The sequence below is a fragment of the Triturus cristatus genome, chromosome 3_2, assembly GCF_964204655.1.
Source record: "Triturus cristatus chromosome 3_2, aTriCri1.1, whole genome shotgun sequence".
NCBI classification, from domain to species: Eukaryota; Metazoa; Chordata; class Amphibia; order Caudata; family Salamandridae; genus Triturus; species Triturus cristatus.
The window spans coordinates 1041715272-1041737102 of record NC_140584.1 but is presented as its reverse complement, the minus strand read 5'-3'; the positions used below and the strand labels follow the sequence as shown (position 1 = coordinate 1041737102).

Below are 21831 nucleotides of genomic sequence, written 5' to 3'. Positions count from 1 at the left end.
TGTCCAAGATAGAAATGCAATGTGTTCCTTTGTGAATGAACCTGTCATTAGTTGGTAAAGCAGTTTTAGTTGCCTTGGGGGGGGGGGGGGGGGCCGCCTCACTGGCAGGAACAACCTAAATAGACCTTTGACAAATTGCTTGAGGAGTCTGCTAGACCACAACAATGGTGATGCTGCTGATCTTCTGAAGAAGGATATGACCACCAGGTATTAATGCAAGCATGAGCGAGACCAGATTGTGCTAGATGTAGTATGTAGTGAATAAGTAAGGATTTCCTCCGGTGTAGATGATACTGGATGCCTGCTGGACCGCTAACAGATGCAAAACCGCTTCCATTTAACACTAAGTCTTGTTTGTACAAAGAAGAGGGTATGCAGTTCTTAAGGGCGTGGAGATACACGGAATCAGCTGTACACTAGGTTTTGTGGACAGGGTTAAGATGTGTACCCTGCAATAGGTGGCGAGAGGAGGAAGCCCCTCTTCGGAACTAGGTCCCTCACACACCCAGCCAAGTAGGTGTCATGCGTCATCATATGGGCCTGCTCCTAGTCGGGCCGGCGCTGCAATGCCCAACGGGCACCCAATATGGGGCTCTTTATCGGAGATCTTTTGTTCCTGTCGTTTGGTGCAGTGGGGGTGAGGGGCCACCCGGTTCCAGCGAGGGTAGGTCACTCAGCAAGCATTCACGGGAGTGCCGGACACTGTTGGTGTCCTTTTAACACGCCGGACACTGATGCGGCAAAGTTACTTAGGCTCTTAGTTTCCTTGAAGACTGTGGGCAATTACCCACTGTACTACGACGTGGGAGGTAGGTGTCACGCCCCACTATGTGTAGATAGTATTTTTCTCTGGTTCTGAAGAATTGCCAATGATCCTCATGATCAAAAAGGCAAGAAACACGTCAACCTATTGAGAGTAGGACATAGACATCTAGACACATAGTTCCTAGATTTCTACCGCTCCCTATTTTTAAATCAGGCAGTTTACCTTCCAGAATAAAGTCAGTTCTAGGACTAACTGACCTGTTTTAACCACCCTTTTTTCTTTACTTACACAACAACTACACCAACTAGGCCCCTCACCTCCACTGCACCAAACGGCAGGAACTAAAGATCTCCGAGCCCTTATGATGAAGCATGACACCTAGCTGGCTGGGTGTGGGAGGGCTCTAGTTCCGAAGAGGGGCTTCCGCCTCTCGCCTCCTATTGCAGGGTACACATCTTGACCCTGTCCACAAAACCTAGTGTACAGCCGATTCAGTGTATCTCCACGCCCTTAGGAACTGCATACCCTCTTCTTTGTACATTGCCTTGGGCACGTATGCTGGACCTGGAATAAAAGCCCTACCGTCCCGCCTCTTGTCAAATAAGTCTTGTTTGTACCATCTGCAAGAACTCTGGCTGTAATATCCCTGTATTCTCTTGGGATGTTCAGATGCGCAAATTCATCGAACTCAAGAGCCAGGCTTGTAGGAAAGTGCCCTTTTTTGTCATGATCACCCCCACTTTCTGCCACTGGTACTAATATTTTCGACTGATGTGCACTGGGTCCCTGCTAACCAGGCCCCAGTGTCCTTTCCCTAAAGAAAAGGTAAAATGGTCTAATTGTGTTACAACTGGCACACACTTTAGCACCCCTGTAGGTCCCTTGTAAATGGTACTCCTGATAACTCAGGCATTGGTCCAAAGAGGATCCATCCCTAAGGGCGGCAGCATGTACCCACATACAAATTGCATGCAGGTTGGCAGTGCAGGCTGCGTGACATGATGCCAACCATGTGTGAAAGCACGACATAGCACACTCACTGTGTGCCATGCCAAAGACACTGCATGTAATATATCTAAGTCACCCCTACAGCAGGCCTTGTAGCCCTAAGACAGGGTGCATTATATTACATGTGAGGGCATATCTGCCTGAGCAGGTATGCCCCTGTGCTGTGAAGTTCAATCATTAGATGGCACAAGTGAACAGGGAAGCCAACTTTAGTATACGTACTGGGCACTGGTCATTACAAGTTCCCCAGCTACAAAGAATGTTTTACTGAAGCCTATGGTGTTTGGTATCAAACACCTTGACTTAATAAATCTGTGCAGTTACCAGTATTAGTATTATTATGACATGCATCCAGATGGCGCTGCTGGTACTGCGGACGAAACTGCTGCGAGCCAGCTGGGTACAATGGTTACCTGTCTTGTTCAAAGCCTCCTCTGTAGAATTACCCTCTACTTTGTGCGCCATGAAAAAGTATGATACTGCAGGGTACCCAATGACGTGGCTGTATCGGTGTTTGTTTTTACTGATTGAAGGGCATCGTCAATGTGATTTCGAAAGAGGGCTTACCCATCATATGGAACTTCCAGGATCTTACTTTGCCCCTCTGGTCTGAAGGAGGTGGCCTTTAACTAGCCTTGCATCCGTAGGACTGCTGAGACTGCCAGTTGTCAAAAACCTGTGGACACAATGTCCATGGTGCAGTCGAGGATGCTGTGGAGGCGTGCTCTCCCTCATGTAAGATCTGTTTTACTTCTGCTTTTACATCATCAGGGGGATGGTCAAGATATGGTGCCATGTCTGACCACATTTAGCGGTCATATTTTCCGAGCACTGCTAAAGAGTTCCCTGCTCCCACCGTGAGTGTTGACAATGTGTTTGGCAATGTTGTCGAGGCACCTACCTTCCTTATCGGACACGGAGACTGGCGCAGATGGATTTTTGGAACGGCGTTGGGCAGCTTGTGTCATCACAGAGTCGGGTTTTGGATGTCTGATGAGGCAGACAGGAGAATCTTCAGGGGCTTTATATTTTTTGCCCAAGCGTGCCAATACTGCAGCCACTGAGGCTGGGTTTTTCATGGTCTTTATCCCCTCTTCCTAGATGTAGACCACGATGTGTAAGGCCCGGACGCTCTTCCTGAAAGGTTCCTTGAAGTCATATGAAGCAATCAGTTTGTTTTGTCGTCAGGGGGAAGATCAAACCTCTTTGCCACTCTGTCCAGGAGATTATAGAAACCTATATCTTCAGGGGGTGAATCTGTGGGTGGTGGTGTTGGGGATGATGGTGCTGGAATGAGGTAATCATTCTACTCCGTGTGGACATCATGAAGTTCCCTCTCTTCCTTGAGGCCATCTGAAGACTAGGAATAATGCACAGGTATCGTTGTAAACTGTGGTGTATGCCTTGCAGAGGAGGCTGCTGGTAAATTTCCCAAGGTTTTCCGGTTGGAGATTTGCACTGGAGGAGTCTTCAGAGGCAGGAATTCCCTGCCTGGGTGAAGACGTAGGCGGAAAACATTCATGCAGCCCACCAGCATCAGTTGCAAGTCTGTAACCAATGCCTGTGGTACACATAAAGAGTCCTCCCGATTCTGTTGTTGAGGAGGCTGAAACTGTTCCTGGTAATGTAAACCCTCTGGTTGAGGGGAATAATATTTTTTGCCATAGTAGCCTTCGTCCTGCTGGTATTTTACATGCACTTCTGACGGACTGCATGCAACCCAAAAAGGACTATCATCCTCTGAATCATACTCCTCCAGGAAATGAATGGGTGGTAGGGGTGAGACTTTGATGGGGTATGTATGTTCTGGCATTAGACATGTCGTTTTCCCTCATCTCTTTTGGTATCTCCTGAAATGTTTCGCTAGTTGCGATGTCGTCAAAGACTGTTTTACCAGCACTGCCACCAGTATCGATTTCACCGTCAATCGTGTCATTCTCTATGGAGCAGAGACTAGTTTGACCGTTGATAGGATGTGTGCCGTAAACTGTATCATCGATGATGTGGTCGTCATATACGGTGATCCTATCACAATCACCGTTGTCAGTCACTGTGGTCGTACACACTGCCATAGTTGTTTTAGTCGTTGACAGCATAGTAGACTATTTCTACATTGATCAGGTCGTCAATGATCTTTCCGTCGACAGTGCAGACAGTTTTTTTTAATTTGTGGGAAACTAGGGTGAAGGTATAGGAGGCTCAAACCTTTCTGAAGAGAAAATATGTCCTTTATGAGTTTTAGAATGTTTTTCTGAGGGACTACGTTCCTTATAAAAAATTTCTGAGGGACTTCGCTCCTTGTGAGACCCATGGTAGATTTTTTCTTTTTATTTTTTTTTAAAGAAGATTTTCTGGGAGGCTCTTGAGGAGAATGAACGTCTAATCTCTCCCTTTTATGAACTTTCCTGAATCCTCACTGTCATCCTCTGAAAGAGGGTCCATCTTAGCCTTAAGCTTTTGGAGCCCAGCAGTAACTTCCCCTCTCTGTCCTTTAGGGTTTTAGAAGAAAAAGTAAGCCATACCTTACAATACTGCACTCTGTGGGATTGGTAGAGGCAGTAAATGCAATCTTGGTGCTGATCTTCTGAATTAAATATTTTCTTGCCACAGATACCACATGGTCCAAAAAGACCTTGCTTTGCTTGCGCTGACATTGTAGTCTCAGATCTGAAGCAGCAGGTAATTAGTAGCATAAAGTAGATAGAAATAACTCTAGATACTGGAAATAGGTAAACTGAGCAGAGCTCAGTGGGGACTCCGGCACACGATGTGAGGTAGAAAACCTAAGAGACGGAAGCTTCTGAAAGGAGTGTTCTAGAGGGTGCTACAAATTGAATGGTTGAAGCTTATAAGTTTAGTCTCTTTTCTTTAAAATGATAAAGATGTGTTACTAAATTCAACGGTTTTATGGCCTTTCCAGACTATGTATAAAATTGCACTTCTTTCTAATGGTACTGTGGGACTCCCACTTCGACGACTGGGAATAATTCAAGCATGTGAATCTATGAAAGATCCAATATTGGGAGTATACATGGATCTTGTTCCTTTCTTCTTTCTCCTGGGCCATTACTCTGAGGCTCAAGGGGTCCAGACGATCAGAGTGCTCCATATGAAAGCCACCTTGCTAGACTCCTCTCTGCCGCCCCCTTGACTCACCTGAAAGAGCATGGAACAGTGGTTGAAGTGGATGGGTTCAATGGGAACTGACATTTATACCAGTTCCTGTACTTTGTTAAAACACACTCAGCACCCTCTCTTAATTGTCAACACCGCACTTAGGTCAGACTGCCACATGGTGGTGCTGCTAATCTAATTCAGAGATGAGCAGAACAAAGGTTGTTTAGGAATACAACATACATAAAAAAGTGCTAACACCTGCTCCCAAGCCATTCCTTTAGCCTTGGGGACCTGGAATAATATGAACAGTTGCACTTGCAGGCGAGAGAGCTGGTTAGTACGCCTTGCCACTTGTTTTCACCGCCGTTTGCCTGCTTGTCACTCTGCTGGGCTGTGCAGGGATTCAGTCTCCCAGCGTTCACTGCTCTACCAAGGGGGCGGGGGGCGGGGGGGGGCAGAAGGGGAGGGGGGGCCCTCCTCCACCTGAAAGGTGCGGACAGTTTCCCACAGCGCGCGACGCCTTGCCACTTCTTTTCACCGCTGTTTGCCTGCTTGTCACTCTACTGGGGTGTGCTGGGGTGGGACTCAGTCCCCCAGCGGTCACTGCTCTACCGACAAGGGAGGAGCCTCCTCCCCCTGAAAGGCGCGGACAGTCTCCCACAGTGCGGGACCTGCACGACCAGGCCACGCCCGGGTGAAGCCTGGGACAAGGGCTGCGCCCATACGTGGCTGGATGTGGCTGTGCTGGACCCCCACCCTCTTTCGAGTCGGGCTTTGTATATGGAAGATCAACGGCCTCTGGTTCCTGAACGAGAGGAGAGACGGCAGACACGAGCATCGGACAGGTTTGTCTTTCTCACCCTTCTTTTAATCTAAAAAATATATTAATTAGGAATTCTAACGAGATACAGGAATGGGCAAACCTAAATCAGTCCAGACAATTGGGAAGGGGCCTTTAAAACAAGTGGCCTCTACCAAAGCCATTACAAGTTATCTAACCAACGCAATGGGCTTATTAAACAATGAAATTACTAATGCAGAGGAAAGACTGGCCGTGGATAAAGCCACTCAGGGAGATATTTCAATAGAGCTAACGATTAGCAAAAATAAGAAAATATCTTCTGCACCCTGTGTTTTTAATGACTCACTTCAGATCAGTGAGGATCTCCCTACAGGTGAGCTATCCTCTCCCCTGCCAAGAAATCATGCCTTTTGACAGAAGCATTAACTACTAACTTAAATAAGGGAAAAGCAACCATAGGAGGAAGTGGAAAAATTGCAACTATAAAAACACATAGGGCCACAAAGAGAAGGGAAAGGAAAAAATTGAAAACCTACTAAAGAAACAGAATGGTCTTAAAGGAAACTAAAAATTAGACTGATGACATTGGAGGACTCACTTCAGAAAGAGTTGGAGGCTATAAACACCAGGATTTCCAAACTTGAGTCAGCAGTTAAAGAAATAGCAGTCCAAGTAAAGACACTAAATGAGAACACCACTATAAGGGAAGGCCCCAATTAGACACACAGGCAAATAGGATACCACACATTACCCCTATATACCAACCTAGGACAGTGGGTGCAAAAAATACTACCTCCATTTATCAAGAATGACATCTACACACGACTTTGCATCTTCCTCTAGAAGCAATCATATTGAGAAGTGTGCCAAAACTATGACTAAATGTGCCAGAAACCTGGGAGGAGCTTACAAAAAAAGGTGATACATTGGCTGGCAAAACAATTCAGGAGTATAAAAGTTCTTGCTCAAGAAATAATGGTCAGAAGAGTTGAATGGATAGGCCCTTCAAAAAAAAAAAAAAAACAGCGAGGGCGATTTTGTGGTTATTAACTTTCGCTCCCCCCAGCTGGTTAAAACTTTACTCTGTGGACTGGGACGCAGTCGTAATCTTGAGATCACAAAAGGGAATATATTAGCTGAACCGCTGGGCTTTTTCTATAGGCCACGAATGTTTTTAGAAAAGGTCAATACTCCTGCACAATCAGAGTTACTGGTCAAGCATAATTTTACCCAACACCAACCTATACCAATTATCAAACCATGGATAACAATCCTGACTACAAATAGGTTCCTCCCACTCTCGAACATTTATGGACAGGATTGGCAATCAGGAGGGGAAGGAAGGAAGGAAGGATATAAACCCCACTGATGCACACCATGTAGGCTGTGAAATTCTGAATTTAAATCGGGGTGACTCGACCCGTACAAAGATAGGCACTACAAACCTACTAATCAAGACTTGGAATGTTGCGGGAGTAAAAAAACAAACCAGTAAGTACAGATTGGTTGAAGGCAATTAGTCAATTATTTTCACTTTATATAAATGGGGTGGATGAATGTTTACAAAAAGTAAAGGTGGATGCTCCTATGGCTGGATCTCACCCTGTGTCAATTTTATTATATTCAGATGATGCTGTCCTCCTATACAGAACATCAAATGGTCTTCAGCGCATGATTGATAAATTTGTCACCTTTATGGAAAATAAACATATGAAAGTAATAAAGAAAACTGTTACTATTGTGTGTGGAAAGGGAAGAGCTAAAAAGAAGACATCATATGAAGGGAGAGAGATTAGTTTAGACTCAAGTATTCTGTATTTGGGAATACAAATTACTGCATCAGGGAGCTGGGAAAGTCAAGTACATTTCTCCAAAATGAAATTTCTCAGATCGTTGGAATCCATTTTTAGATCTGCGAGCAAATTAGGACAGAAAACAATCAGGGAGACGTTGACTCTCTAGAAAAGTAAATACCTCTCAAGTGCTGGATATGGTGCTGCTTTGTGGGGGTGTATTAATTGTGCCCGCTGCAAACCCTTGAAAATATATGTTCCTGGCACTTTTGTTGGCTGTCCCAAAAACGAGCTCAGTATATATCACCCATAAGGAAGTGGCAATCTCCTTTTCTGAGGATGATTTATAGATCAGTCCCATCCCCATGTGGTATAATATATGGAGCAAAGTAGGGAGTGAGTTTACTAAGGTGGTAATATTAGACTGTCTAATGGTAGATGCTTGAAAGGAAATAAAATAGTTGGCATATATAGACAGTCAACTAAAAAAGGTGGATAATAGCATTGGAGTCAAGGATACAGATGAAGTCCTCGAAAACACCAAAACAGATATTAAATTTCTACTTAAGGGAAAGAGAGACTTGGAACAAGACACACATTAAAGGAAAAAATCTATGGTGTATAGATATCTCTCAGGCCCGGTACAGGCAGGACTGCAAAATTATTTGACAACTGTAACGAACAGTCAACATAATCTTTATCTTACAAGACTTCGTACAGGAACACTGCATTTAAGGGTTGCCTTCCCAAAAATTGGGACACGGAATAATATCTTACCAAACAGCCCATGTGATGGTAGAACTAGCAAAAGCACAATGCACTTTATCCTATTTTGCAGTTTTTACAGGGATTTTAGGAAGCGGTTTTTAACACCAATTTTTAAAACTAGCAGCTATATTTATTATCAGGGTGCTTTTTTCTTATTTAAGTCTTCTTTAAAATGGAGATATTTGCTCATGTGTTATAGCTTTCATCATATTTGCCCTGGGTAGAAGGAAAAATCTTCGACACTTGGAAGCTTTTACCTACGAGCCTATTTTGTGATCCTGACTCCCACAAATGGTCTTTTATGATAAATGACACTTGTGGATTTGATTAATTTGTAAGAGTAGTGGGAGACCCTTGCGATTGATTTTATTATTATAACTGGTTTGTTATATAGGATTTTGGTCTGCTCTTAAGGGGATGGTTTTCATGATGTACTATTATAAATGTCCTTACTGGGACCAGTATGCCACGAGACAACAGATTCATCTGAATAGTTACGGGGGCTTATTTCAGCCCTGAGTTGACAAACAATATTTATAAAAGGATGTATCACTGCCCTTCAGTTGAACATTGAGTCTACCTCTACTTTTTTAATCACGCAAAAGGCATACAACTTATTTTGACAACAACCTTGCACAGATTAGGAATGGAGGACTACCTATTTAGAGAATAGACTCACAAATTGTGATGAGCTCATTCCCATATCCTACACTGTCTCGGGCTAGCGCTTTAATGCTCTAGACCACCTGAACTGCTGAAATACTTTCTCCTTGTGGCTCTTTCACGTCGTTTGAAAGACGTGAACAGATTTCAAACAGCACATATAAGGACTTATTTCTTGGTTAGTCTTTTCCGTTATAAAGACGACACAACATTGGTGGATTCTCTATGAACATTTGAGGATCGCCCCTCCTTACGTAGCTAAACCTTGAAGAAGTTACGAATGTAACTAAACCAGTGTCGGCTGTCATGTCTCCATTTCACCGTGCTATTCTGTTCTTCCAGCAACAAGAACTGGACCTTGAAAATAAAACTCTATAAACATGAAATGTTTTTGAAAAAATATTTTTCCTTGTATGAGTATATGTACAGTATGTATTGACAATTTACGCCGATTACTACATTTGAGAGAATCCCAGTACAAATCCAAATATTGTTATATCCTGTGATTCGAACAATCGATAGAGTACATAGATCTTGCGTTTCAATATTAAAAAATCAATGTTGTAGTAATATTGTTGAGTGCCGGGGTACATCTGTCTGTCTAAAGCTTTACACGGCAAACTTTTCGGAGAACCTTGTATCAACAACCAAGGTAGTGGTGTGTTTCTGTTACGCTGATTGCCACCTAAACTAATTATTTTTCATACTTTTTTGCCAATTTGCCAACACGCTGCCCACCTTTACACTTTTGTTCTTTTGATGTGCGACTGTCTGTGCCACCACTACCCCCTGTCTATGTTATAAATGTCATAGGCTTCGGACTATGGAAGCGGGCATTCATATAGGAGTCTCTGCGATTTTAAGCTATTTATGAACTCTGATATGTTTTAATGTTTTTGTGTACTTTTATGGTTTTATTTCTATCAACCGAATAAAGTGATTTGATTTGAGATGGTTAGTAGTTGTTTTGGCAGCGATGACAGGGGCGATGGGTGATGCAAGCTGCAGTGGCCTCCTGGTCAGGGCCCTGCCACTTATTTTATAACTTAAGCACTGAGGCAGGGGCTTCATCTGTGCTTTGAAGTCTAAGGAGGGACAAAAAAAAGAAATGGAACAGGCTGCCTGCTGCCTGAACAAAAGTTATATGTGTGCAACTGGCTAGCCACCAATGCAAAGGCTGCTTGAGAACCAGTATAGGAATCATGGAGTCACTTGAAGCTTCATGGAGTGACTTGATGCTTCTTAATGACAAATATGTATTCTTTGGGGCAGGTAATGTAAGAGTGTTATCAGCTAATTTAATGGACACTTGTAAAAAAAAGTTTACGTTTGGTACGGTTGGAATGTCTGCTGCGCCACGCAGGATTCAGTTCAATGACCCTCTAATCTCACACACAGACATCTGAAGTGATCACATTAACCAACTGGGGTTTCAGAACGTAAAAGCCTTTTTCACTGATAAGTATAAATTGCATTTATTTTAAATTTAAGGAGTGTGTGTCAGTTTTGTATGCATGTCTGAATGCAAAAAAAAAAAAAAAAAAAAAAAAAAAAAAAAAAGATGAGAATACTCTTACAGAATATTTTGTTCTTTTTAGCCACGTCTTTGGCCACCACTGCAGCATTCGGGATCACGATTCCCATACGTTATGCACTTCAACTGCTGCATGCTAATCAGCACAGCCTTGAAAGGTAGCAAATAAACAAAGTCGCACTTCTAGGCTATCTTCATTCACCAGTACTTTTTGAGGCATTTGGGCCCCCCTTGGAATACAGCCACGGTTTAAAGGCCCCTTGATTAGAGAGTTTCTCAGTTATATGTGCTTGCCTAAAAGTGGGACCACGGTACAGCTTCTGGGGCAGCAAAAAAATAGAACAGAAGTGTTAAGCGCAGTAGGAAAATACTGGACACAGGGTAGGACAGTGCATGCATCTAAGACTAATTTACATAACTGTCAAACTCACAGAGCTGTACCCACACAATGGAAATAGCAGTGGTTAGATGCTTAAAAGTATACAGAAATACAGTGGAGCTATTCCAATGCCCCCACTTCCCAAATCACTTTTGAGACAGACTATACAAACGTCAGCCTTTCTCCTTATTCTGAAATATGGTCTCATCTAGAGGCCCTCAACCATTGTCCATCAGCTGCAGGCTGCCCAACAGTTTTCATTGGATCATCCAGACTTGGGGGTCCAGCAGTTACCTAAAGGGCAACCCAACAGACAGAATGCCTGCTATTTGCCAAGAAAAACAAACAAGAAATAGTACAAACATGGTTCAATTACATGAATCTTGTTGGCTTTGAATCTAAATTTCCACAGAATGCCAAGACGAGTACCAGCTCTCTCTTCTTAGCATTGCTTCTCGGCACAGCCAAGACACCATAGGACTCCAGACTAAGAAGTGTAAAAAAGAAAAATCAAGAAAGTAGGCCTTTTCCATCTATGCACCCAAGAAGTGGAATATCTCTGCATCCATTAGGACTGCGCCAACATTACTCAAATTTAGAAAACAAATGAAGACTTGCTTCTCCAAACACTACACCACAAACCAGCTACCGCTTCCATCAGTTGTTCAGGTTATGCTGGCCTTTGATATGTTGCCTTTTGGCTAGCTTTGCCATAAAGAAATACCACATATATAAATTTCGAATCTGCTAATGTGAATGTGTAATTACCTCGCCATTTAGCAAAGTAGGTTCTGAACAAATTAACGTTACCTCTAGTCTACTAAAAGGCAGCTGACTTGCTTGAACAATATCAATATTTCTCAGTCGACCAAATGCCACAAGCTCTAGGTTACTAAAGCTTACCTGCCCTACAATACGGTATTGAAACTTTTAGATTTTCTTTTTTTCAAGCAACCTGTTAAACGAGTCTACTTTCATGAAAGACAACAGCCATGCTGCATATATTACAATTAGTGGAGTTCTCAGTTCATGGCGGATTCAAAACATTTAATACCTCTGTTAATATTCTGCAGAATGAGAATTACAGAGAAAGTATTACTATATTCAATGGAATTGCCATATTATATACCACGGAACTTCATCACAGACTGACTGAGACCAACCCTGAATAAAAATGTACTCATGTTTGAGGACAGTCTTATCAGTTTGGGGTCACTTTGTGAGTGGGCACGGATGTATTCAACCTTTGCTCTTAGTTTGGGGGAACTCAACAACTGAAAGTACTAAAAAAATAAAACTAGTTTAGAACCCATAGCCCTTAGTCAAAACAATAGGTCGATTATATTTTCATGATTTGGTCTGGACGGAGGCCAATTTATTTGATCCATAAGAGAACTCTGAAAATGCTTTGCTAGATCACTAACTAGGAGCTATATGAAGATGACTAGGGAAATAAATAGGCTGAGAAGTAGCGACAGGTTGGGTGCAGCAACACCAGGTAATGGATAAAATAACACGGAAGCACCCATGAAATGGCTTTAAAGAGGATGTGGTCTGGACACAGAGGAGACCCGCCAAACCTAGGGCACATTTTCACATTATGCGATTTCAAAAAAGGGATGAATCATTAACATTGAATCATGAACATTCAATAATGTTATCCTAAGACAAATCCAATGTCTGGTCGTTGCCATTTTTTTTTTTTACTGTCAAACCATCAACCCGTTGCAGGTCAGCAGTATTAAAACACTCTTTTACTGCTTAAGCACAAGTTTTGATTCCTGATCAATGAAAAGCTGGAACTAGTAAAGATCTTCTTTCACGAAGAAGACTAACAAGATAGGGCATGAGCCAAGCTTCAGTAACAAGATCTGCATACACCCTTTCTTCTTGGTTCTTTCCAAGTTAAATGCATCTCCCTCATATCTAATAGAGCAAAACAGGGTCTGTCATATTCGTTTTAGGCAGTAGAAGGAGGGCGCTTCGTCAATTTTAAAATGGGGATAAAGGATTCCACGGCAAAATTACCCATAAAATGCCATTAATTACACTTTTCAGACGTCAATGCTCATTTCGACCATAAGAACCACATAAAAGATTTTCCCTTTACCTAAGGAAAGGTGCTTTGATGTGAATTCCTGAAGCGACTCGTGTCATATAGCAAATCAATGAGCGGATGAAGATACTTTAGCATAACAGATCTGGATTTAGCCAACATGGGGAGGAGAGTAATGCTGAGTCATTGTAGCACATTCTCTCGTTACAGGGCAATGCCTCCTCTCATATACGGAAACAGAAATACTGGAAGGCAGCTAAGACCTTCCCAGCACATACTACGAATAAGGCTGGCCGTTTACACAGTATGTCGTCTTTTCTGTTTAAAAAAACACAGTATCGTCCAATAGTCATTCGATATAATAGTGCTCATTGTATTAAATTGGAAAAGATGAAAATCTTAAAAGCTCTGCTTGGACTCCATCATTTTCCTACGGATGACGTATTTTGGTCGAGGGTGGACCCAAGGCATCCCCTCTGAATAAGAGTGTCACAAAGTAACCCAATTTTACCAGGCAGAAAGGTCACGGGGCAAATCTCTCGTCTTTAAAATATCACTGTAGTAAGCCTCCGGTCGTCACACTGCGCACCCCTCCAATCATCATGCCAAATCATAATATGCAGCCTTTAAAACAGAAGGCAGCCGTGGAGGGGCTCACTCCGCCTCAGAAATAGGACCACAAATGCAACATGTACATTATTAGTCAGAGCATCTCCGCTGGGCAATTTTGGTACCAGGCAAGCTCTTATCAGAGGAAGTGCAGCAAAACAAACGGCGCACGTGAGGTTACAAGCCGGGCCTAGAGCACGACGTAGAAAAGCAACTGCTACCTCCACAGAGTATTACACAGAGCCTCCCTGCCAAAAGCACGAGGGAAGGAGGAGGAATTCTACCAAGATCGTGCTTCACAACGGGCTGAAAGGAGCATGGATGGATCAGATATGAAAGGGTCCGCTTAGAAGACCGCTTGAGAACCAGGAGTTTGACAACCATACTCTCCGCCAACATAGCGCCTCGTTGACAGCTTCTCTCCACCTGCGAATGGCAAAGGACAGGGGCTGGAAAAACAATCTGAACAAGCCAGTCAGCAGGACGAGAGATGCTGCTAATGCGGCGCGCCTACAAAAACAAAAGGCGGAAAGAGTAACACTCAATCACATCTTTGCAAAAACTAGGGCACACTGCACCCACCCCGCCTGCCACACCTCGGAAAGCAGTAAAAGACTCACAAAGCAGCTGAGCATGGAGCAGGAGACGCGGGAGGAGAGAGTCATGGTGAGATGCAGAGAGGCGCGGCCGCGGGGAGGGGCAGCGGGAGCGGCGCTGCAGCGACCTTCATGGTTCCCCTCTCAGCGGGGCCTGGTGCCGCGGCCGCAGCAGCCGCTGCCCGCACCGGAGCCTGCACAGTGCCAGCGCCCCGTCCACAGAGGAGCGACGAGAGCTGGCCATCTGCAAGCGGCCCCAGCAGGTGCACCGGCTGCTACAGCCACGCACAATGGAGGAGGCAGGAAAGGAAGAGAAGCAGGCGGGGGCGTGGGCAGCAAAGGGAGTGTGGGCTCCACCCACAAGCAGAAGAGGAACCCTCGGCTGCAGACTGTCTGTCGTCACTCATGGACCCATCCACACACACACACACCCTCTGCCGTCACCGAGGATGGGACCGCATGACATCTGCTAAAACCGAGCGAGATCTACACACTCTGTCGTCACTCATGAGATCTATCCAGGTACACACCCTGCCGTCACAATACCCATACTGCTGCTAACGATGGGATCTGTATTCACGTTGTACAATAACCGATTGTAGTCCATCCGATTTAATACAGCGCTTTGCCGCTTTCTATACACGTGCAGGCCTAAAGCGCCTTCAGAGTTGGCAAGTTTTTATTCAATTTGTCACGCAAGGCTGTTTGTTGACTGTAAACTCCCATCACAAGGGACGAATACGCACAAACCTACAAGACCGAAACAACGTGCATGCAACTAGAACATACAGTAATTTATTTCCCAGATTTCATGATGGAGGAATTCCTAAATTAATCTCTTTTATGTCGCACTAAACCATACACAAGTAATTTCTAAATGTAAAAATAACCGACGTTGTTAATATCAATTTTGGTACTTAATTAACACACTTCAAAGGATGGCAGGCTGAGTCGGTCTAAACAAAAAGTGAATAAAGGAGTGATCGGATTAAAGAGAGCACTTTCTATGGATAACGCGGTTTAACTCCCTTGATCTTCATGGATGCACAGATACGGAAAGATGCTTGAATTGTGTCTTCTGCAAGAAACTACGAGTAATTTGTAGGACACTGGTATGATTTAAAGCAAGAGCATATCTGCATTTTACCCTTCTGAGACCTATCAAATGTATAGGACTGAATGTACTAACAGAAACATTTGCCATTCAGTGTTACAACCCGGCAAGATATGCTGAAACGGGTGGCAGGTAAACACAAATTACGATATCGGAATTTAATGATAAAAGATTCGATGGAAATTAGTTACAACAGCTACACTACATAAGAATACAAGACCCAAAGCTACTGTGTCATCAGTTAAGACACTTTTCAAAAGAAATCTGAATAAGGCAGGCTGTCTTGGAATATTAACGATCACTTTTTTTTTTTTTTTAAAGCATATCAGATTTTTTATTTCACTACCTTTGATAAATATTTTACAAGGGTTCAAGTCTCCTAACACTGTACCCTTTACTCCTCTTGAAAAGTCTACATTTAGTGAATGACAGTGATTAAGCAGAGCGATATAGCAAACTAGTATGGTAACCAGTTGTCCAGTCTAAATATTTGTAAGGAAAAGCCTCTTTGCATGATTATCCCCAGAGTTCTGGAATGATTCTGATGGTTTTTCTACTCAGAATCTACCTTGCAATTGTACTGAAAGCCACGAATAATTTAGCATGGCTTGAGGTTTGCCAGTTACTAAATCAACTTGGATCCCTTCAATACCCTCATTTTGATTCTTATTCCCATTTCAGCCTGAACAATTGATGGTTGCTCTTTAATTGTCTTTGTCCAGATGATGACCTGCTACATTAATAAGGTCAAAACATCGTCAACGCCTTCCTGGCGTTAAGAACACTTGCTGCTACTTCTTACTATCTTGAATTTAAGAATGAAATAATTCATGATCAACTAATAGAAAATCCAGGAAGGACCTAACAGAAGATCTTGATGTCGAGTCAGCTTTGACTTTAGCTAAACTCATTGAACACTGAGCAGTGAATGAGGGAGATTAATTTGACCTCAAGGTCAAATGAGATAAAGTGGATTACCAAACAACCATAAATATGTTTTGTAAAAGCTAGTAGTGACAAAAGCAAAAATGAGACCTCTACTAGTAAGAGCATGCAGAAGAGAAATTAGTTAGCATGCTTTCATTGTGGCAGCAAATCTCATTTGAGATGGTCCATTTCTGCACAGCCTTTCCTTTCTTTGCCCAAACATACCCTACAAAGAGTGGATTGTCCACCTGGAACTCTTTTGTGCGGTCAAGGTAGAATGACAACGCCGCTTCTTTAGAAGGATGAGGCAGAGCATAAAAGGTAGGCAGAGTGACTGACGGACCTATGCGAAAAGGAGTTTTTCTTTGATAGAAAGGGTGCTCTATAAGGCCCAGCTTGTCTAGGTAGATGGTGAGGTACGGAGAATGTGCCTGTAACTCACTGACCCTCCGGCAGATGTTATCGCCACTAGGAAAGTGTTTTTTATTGTAAGAAGTCTAAGTAGACAGGTATCTAGTGGCTTATAGGGAGCACATCAAAAATTTAAGAACTAGGTAGAGGTCCCACAACGGCATAATGAAAGGTGCTGGTAGTAACATATGTTGAAGACCTTTCAGAAACCTATGTACAACAGAGGACTTGGAAAGGGTTGGCTGATCTGGTAACCGCAGAAATGCCAAAATGGCAGAAAGATAACCTTTTAATGTGCCTAAAGCGGAGCCCTGCTGAACTAAGAAAAAAATAAACAAAAGTACCTGGGAAAGGGGAGCAGATAGAGGGTCAACTTTTTTTATCTATGCCCCACGCCATAAACTTGCTCAGACGGCAGGCCTACGCCGTCTTGGCAGAGAGATGTCTGGCTGCCAAGAGAACTTTGCACACTTCAGGCAGAAGGTCAAAACCGGTTAACTGTTGCCGCTCAATCTCCATTCACGAAGGAAAAGAGTTTTCAGGTTCGAGTGCAGAACCGTGCCCTGATTTTGCAACAAGATCTTCCTGAAGAGGCAGCCTGATCAAAGGACCCGTGCTCATGCTCAACAGCTTGGGATACCAGCCTCACTATGCCCAATGGGGAGCCACAAGAATGACTTTGGCCCCGTCATTCCTGATCTTCTTGAGAACTCTGGGCAGAAGTGGTATTAGCAGAATGGCGTACAGTAGGTAGGAGGTCGGAGCTCTACTTCAGACAAAGATCTAACCAAGGCTCTCCCAACTCTTGGAAGAGACCTTTCTCCACCTCCAAACAGGCGCCGTTCATGCACTCGGCATCAACAACCAAGTTTATCCGCTCTGGCGTTCAATGAGCCCGCCAGGTTTTAAACCACTAGGGATATGCCCTGATGTTTCAGCCAAGTCCAGGGGCGCAAAATCTGTCGACATAGGGTCCACAACCCCACCACACCCGGTTTGTTCCAATACCGCATAATGGTGGTGGTATCCGTGAACACCTGTACCAGGCTTCCCTTGATTGAAGGAAGAAAGACTTTCAACGCCACTCGACTCACCCAAAGCTCCAACACTTTGATGTGCAGCTCAGATTCCACCGGAGACCATAGTACTCTGATCTCTATCTTTCCCAGATGGCCGTCCCATTGTAGGAGTCATGCATCGGTCATTACCATCAGCTCTGGATGGGGACGGGAGAGGGATCTGCCACAGACACAATGAAGGTTCATTAGCCACCACTGAAGGTTGTTTGCTGTTCCCTCCAAGATCTGGACCATGCAGGAGTGATTCCTGTGATGCTGGGCCCACTGGAACTCCAGGTCACAATACAGAGCTCTCGTATACCAATAGGCATTTGTTACTAGAAGGAGGTCATGAGGCCTAACAGCCTCAGAGTCAGAGTCAGTCTCACCGAAGTCTAGTACAGAGGCTGAAACATCTGTATCAAAGCCTGAATATCCTGGACTCGTCGCTCGGGAGGATAAGCCCGAAACTGGACTGTGTCCAGAAGAGCTCGAATGAAAGCGATCGTCTGAGCAGGAGTCAGTTGAGACTTCGGCTCGTTGATAGTGAACCATAGCGAATGCAGAAGGTTTGCAGCAGTCTGGAGGTGGTAGACTCCTGCCAGTGGCGAACCTGGTTTCAACAGTCTTTCGTCAAAGTAGGGAAGTCTGGAATCCCTGACCTCCAGATGTGAGCTGAGACCACTCCATCACTTTCGTGAACACCAGAGTGGCGCTGGTAAGGCAAAAGGAGAGTACAGCAATAAAAGTGCTCTTGGCCAACCCTGAACGGCAGAGGACACCTGTGGGCAGGAAGGATATGTGTCCTGCAAGCTCAATACCATCTAGTCTACTGAGTCCAGGGCAGACAGGACTTGCACAAGTGTGAGCATCTTGAATTTCTCCTTTGGGAAGAGATTGATAAGGTGCAGGTCGAAGATAGGACGAAGGGTTCTGTCGTTCTTGAGCATCAGAAAGTAGCAGGAATAGACACCATGACCTACTTCTGATGCACCTTCTCTATAGCACCCTTGGCCAAGACAGCGAACACTTCCTGATGGAAAAAGGAGAGATTGTCATCCGTCTGCTTGTAAGTAGGTGGCATGGGAGGGGGGGGGGGTCACAAAGGGGAGAAACTAGCCCCTTTTGACGAGCTGCAAAACCCAACAGTCAGATGTGATTGCCCTCAAGTGGTGCAGTTGATGGGAGGATGCTGCCCCCCACTGGACGTCCATGATGGTCAGAGGGAAAACTAAAGGGATTTGGAGACTGTGGTTGCCAGGGTGGTGGAGGACTGGCTCAATTTCTGGTAAACTGTCCCACATGGCCTGTGGGAACAGCGTTTTCGGCCACAAAATGCGTGATTTTGTAGCCGCGGTGGCTGGTAGTTTAAAGACACAATTGGGTGGCCCTGAAAGGGGCGGTAGACAGACAGGGGTTGGCGAGGGGCCTGGAAATGCCCAATTACCTGGCCATAGCCATGCTGACCTTAAAGCACTCCATCGATGAGCCTGCCTTCTCTCCGAACAAACAGGAGCCATCAAAGGGCATGTCTATATGCAAAACCAGAGGTTCTCAACCAGGTGCAGTGCCTAAGGGCCACCCTCAGAGGCACCCTCGTCTACCGACCGCCCGGACCCCGCCCCCAGTTCAGCGACTCCATCGCCAACTTCATCAGCACGCACGCCCTGACCTCCACCAACTACATCGTCCTCTGAGACCTGAACTTTCACCTTGAGAACAACGACAAACACTCCACAACCCTGATCGATAACCTCGCCAACCTCGGACTGAAGCAACTCGTCACAACGCCCACCCACTCCACCGGCCACATGCTCGACTCCATCTTCTCCTCAAGCCCGCACGTCTCCGTCAGCCAAACCACCGAACTCCTCTGGACCGACCACCGCTGCATCCACTTCACCTTCCAGAAAGCCACCACACACCACTTCACCCAACTGATCCCCCGCCACTGCTGGAGCAAAATCACCGAAGACCAACTACAAGCAAACCTCGCTCTCAGCCCACCCACCGAACCCTCCAACACAGACGACGCTGCCCACAGCCTCAGACGCTGGATTAAGGACTGCGCCAATACCCTCGCCCCGCTGAAGACCCCCCCGCCCCCCCCCCCGCCCCCAGAGACACCAGCAAGAGGGCCAGCTGCTTCACCCCAGAACTCCTAGCCTCCAAACAAGCCTGCTGGAAACTAGAGAAGAAATGGCACAGCGAACAAACTCCGGACAATGGCGCAGCACACAAGGACGCCATCCGCAACCACCACCACCTCATCAGGGCTGGCAAGAGAACCTCGTTCAAAGAACGCCTCGACAACAATGCACACAATAGCAAGGAGCTCTTCAACATCGTGAAGGAACTCTCCAACCCCAGCTCCAACACCGACATCCCGCCGTCGCAATCCCTGTGCGACTCCCTCACCACCTTCTTCCACCGCAAGATAGCAGACATCCACGACAGCTTCAACACCCAGACAGCCCCAACAGAGAGCAACACAACCGACCCTCCGCACACCATCGACCACAATCCCCTGCTAGCATGGGCCAGCGTGAGCATCGATGACACCATCAAGACCATGAGCACAATCCACTCCGGCTCTCCATCAGACCCATTCCCACACCACGTCTTCAACAAAGCTAGCAGCTCCATTGCACCCCACCTGCGCAACGTCATCAATCTCTCCCTCGAGACCGCGACCTTCCCAGAGAGCTGGAAACACGCAGAGATCAACGCCCTAATAAAAAAACCCAAGGCAGACCCAAGAGACCTCAAGAACTTCCGGCCTATCTCTCTGCTCCCCTTCCCGGCCAAAGTAATCGAGAAAATCGTCAGACAGCTAATCCGATACCTCGAAGAAAACAGAATCCTAGACCCTTCCCAGTCAGGCTTCCGCAGCAACCACAGCACCGAGACTGCCCTCATCGCTGCCACCGACGACATCAGGAACCTGCTGGACAACGGTGAGACCGCAGCACTCATCCTCCTAGACCTCTCCGCCGCCTTCGACACCGTCTACCACCACACACTACACGCACGCCTTCATGCCGCAGGTATCAAAGACAAGGCTCTGGAATGGACCAACTCCTTCCTCTCCGGCACAACCCAGAGCGTCCGCCTCCCCCATTCCGGTCCAAAGCCTCCGAGATCATCTGCGGCGTACCCCAGGGATCCTCCCTCAGCCCGACACTGTTCAACATTTACATGGCCCCGCTCGCACACGTTGCCCGACAGCACGACCTCAACAATCTCCTACGCCGACGATACTCAACTGATCCTCTCCCTCACCAAGGACCCCATTACCGCCAAAGCCAACCTCCATGAATAATGAAGGCCGTCGCCGACTGGATGAAGACCAGCCATCTGAAGCTGAACTCGGACAAGACGGAGGTCCTCATCCTCGGCTCCAACCCTTCAGCCTGGAACGACTCCTGGTGGCCGTCGGCACTGGGAACACCGACACCCACCGACCACACACGCAACCTGGGAATCATCCTCGACTCAACGCTCTCAATAACCAAGCAGGTCAACGCCGTCTCCTCCTCCTGCTTCAACACCCTCCGCATGCCCCGCAAGATCTACAGATGGATCCCGACAGATACAAGAAAGACAGTCACCCAGGCACTCGTCAGCAGCAGACTCGACTACGGAAACGCTCTGTACGCGTGAGCCCCGACCAAGCTCATCAAACGACTACAACGCATCCAAAACGCTTCGGCACGACTGATCCGTGACGTGCCACGGCCACATCACCCCCCACCTGAGGGACCTGCACCGGCTCCCCGTCAGCAAGAGGATATCCTTCAAGCTCCTCATCCACGCACACAAGACACTCCAAGACCGTCCCAGCCTACCTCAACAGACGGCTCTCCTTCTACATCCCCAACTGCCAGCTGCACTCCACTGACCTCTCTCTCGCCACCGTCCCGCTCATCCGAAGAACAACCACCGGCGGGAGATCCTTCTCCCACCTCGCCGCCAAGACATGAAACACCCTCCCACTGAGCCTACGACAGACCCAAGACCTGCTGACCTTCAGGAGGATGCTCAAGACCTGGCTGTTTGATCAGTAGCGGCCCCCCCCAGCGCCTTGAGACCCTCGCGGGAATGTAGTGCGCTTTACAAATGACTGATTGATTGATTGACTGAGGACATCCATCTGCCCAGCAAGTCTGTCGTGTCTAGCCCACATTTTATGTTGAAATTGGCTGTATATCTCCGTCAGCAAATGCTTGA

The 21831-nt window shown here is 45.8% G+C and overlaps 1 protein-coding gene across 3 annotated transcripts in view; it reads right to left on the bottom strand.

Moving 5' to 3' along the window:
• MTMR4 (myotubularin related protein 4) overlaps positions 1 to 21831 on the bottom strand; it is a 651646-nt gene that overhangs the window by 522780 nt on the left and 107035 nt on the right. The window contains exon 1 of one of the 3 annotated variants that reach the window (XM_085649732.1): positions 14116 to 14409. The exons of the other annotated variants lie outside the window; for them this stretch is intronic. Coding sequence (XP_085505858.1) covers positions 14116 to 14160 — 45 coding nt within the window. The 5' untranslated portion in view covers positions 14161 to 14409. Of the gene's footprint in view, positions 1 to 14115; positions 14410 to 21831 lie in introns of those variants that run through there. 3 annotated transcript variants of the gene reach the window in all.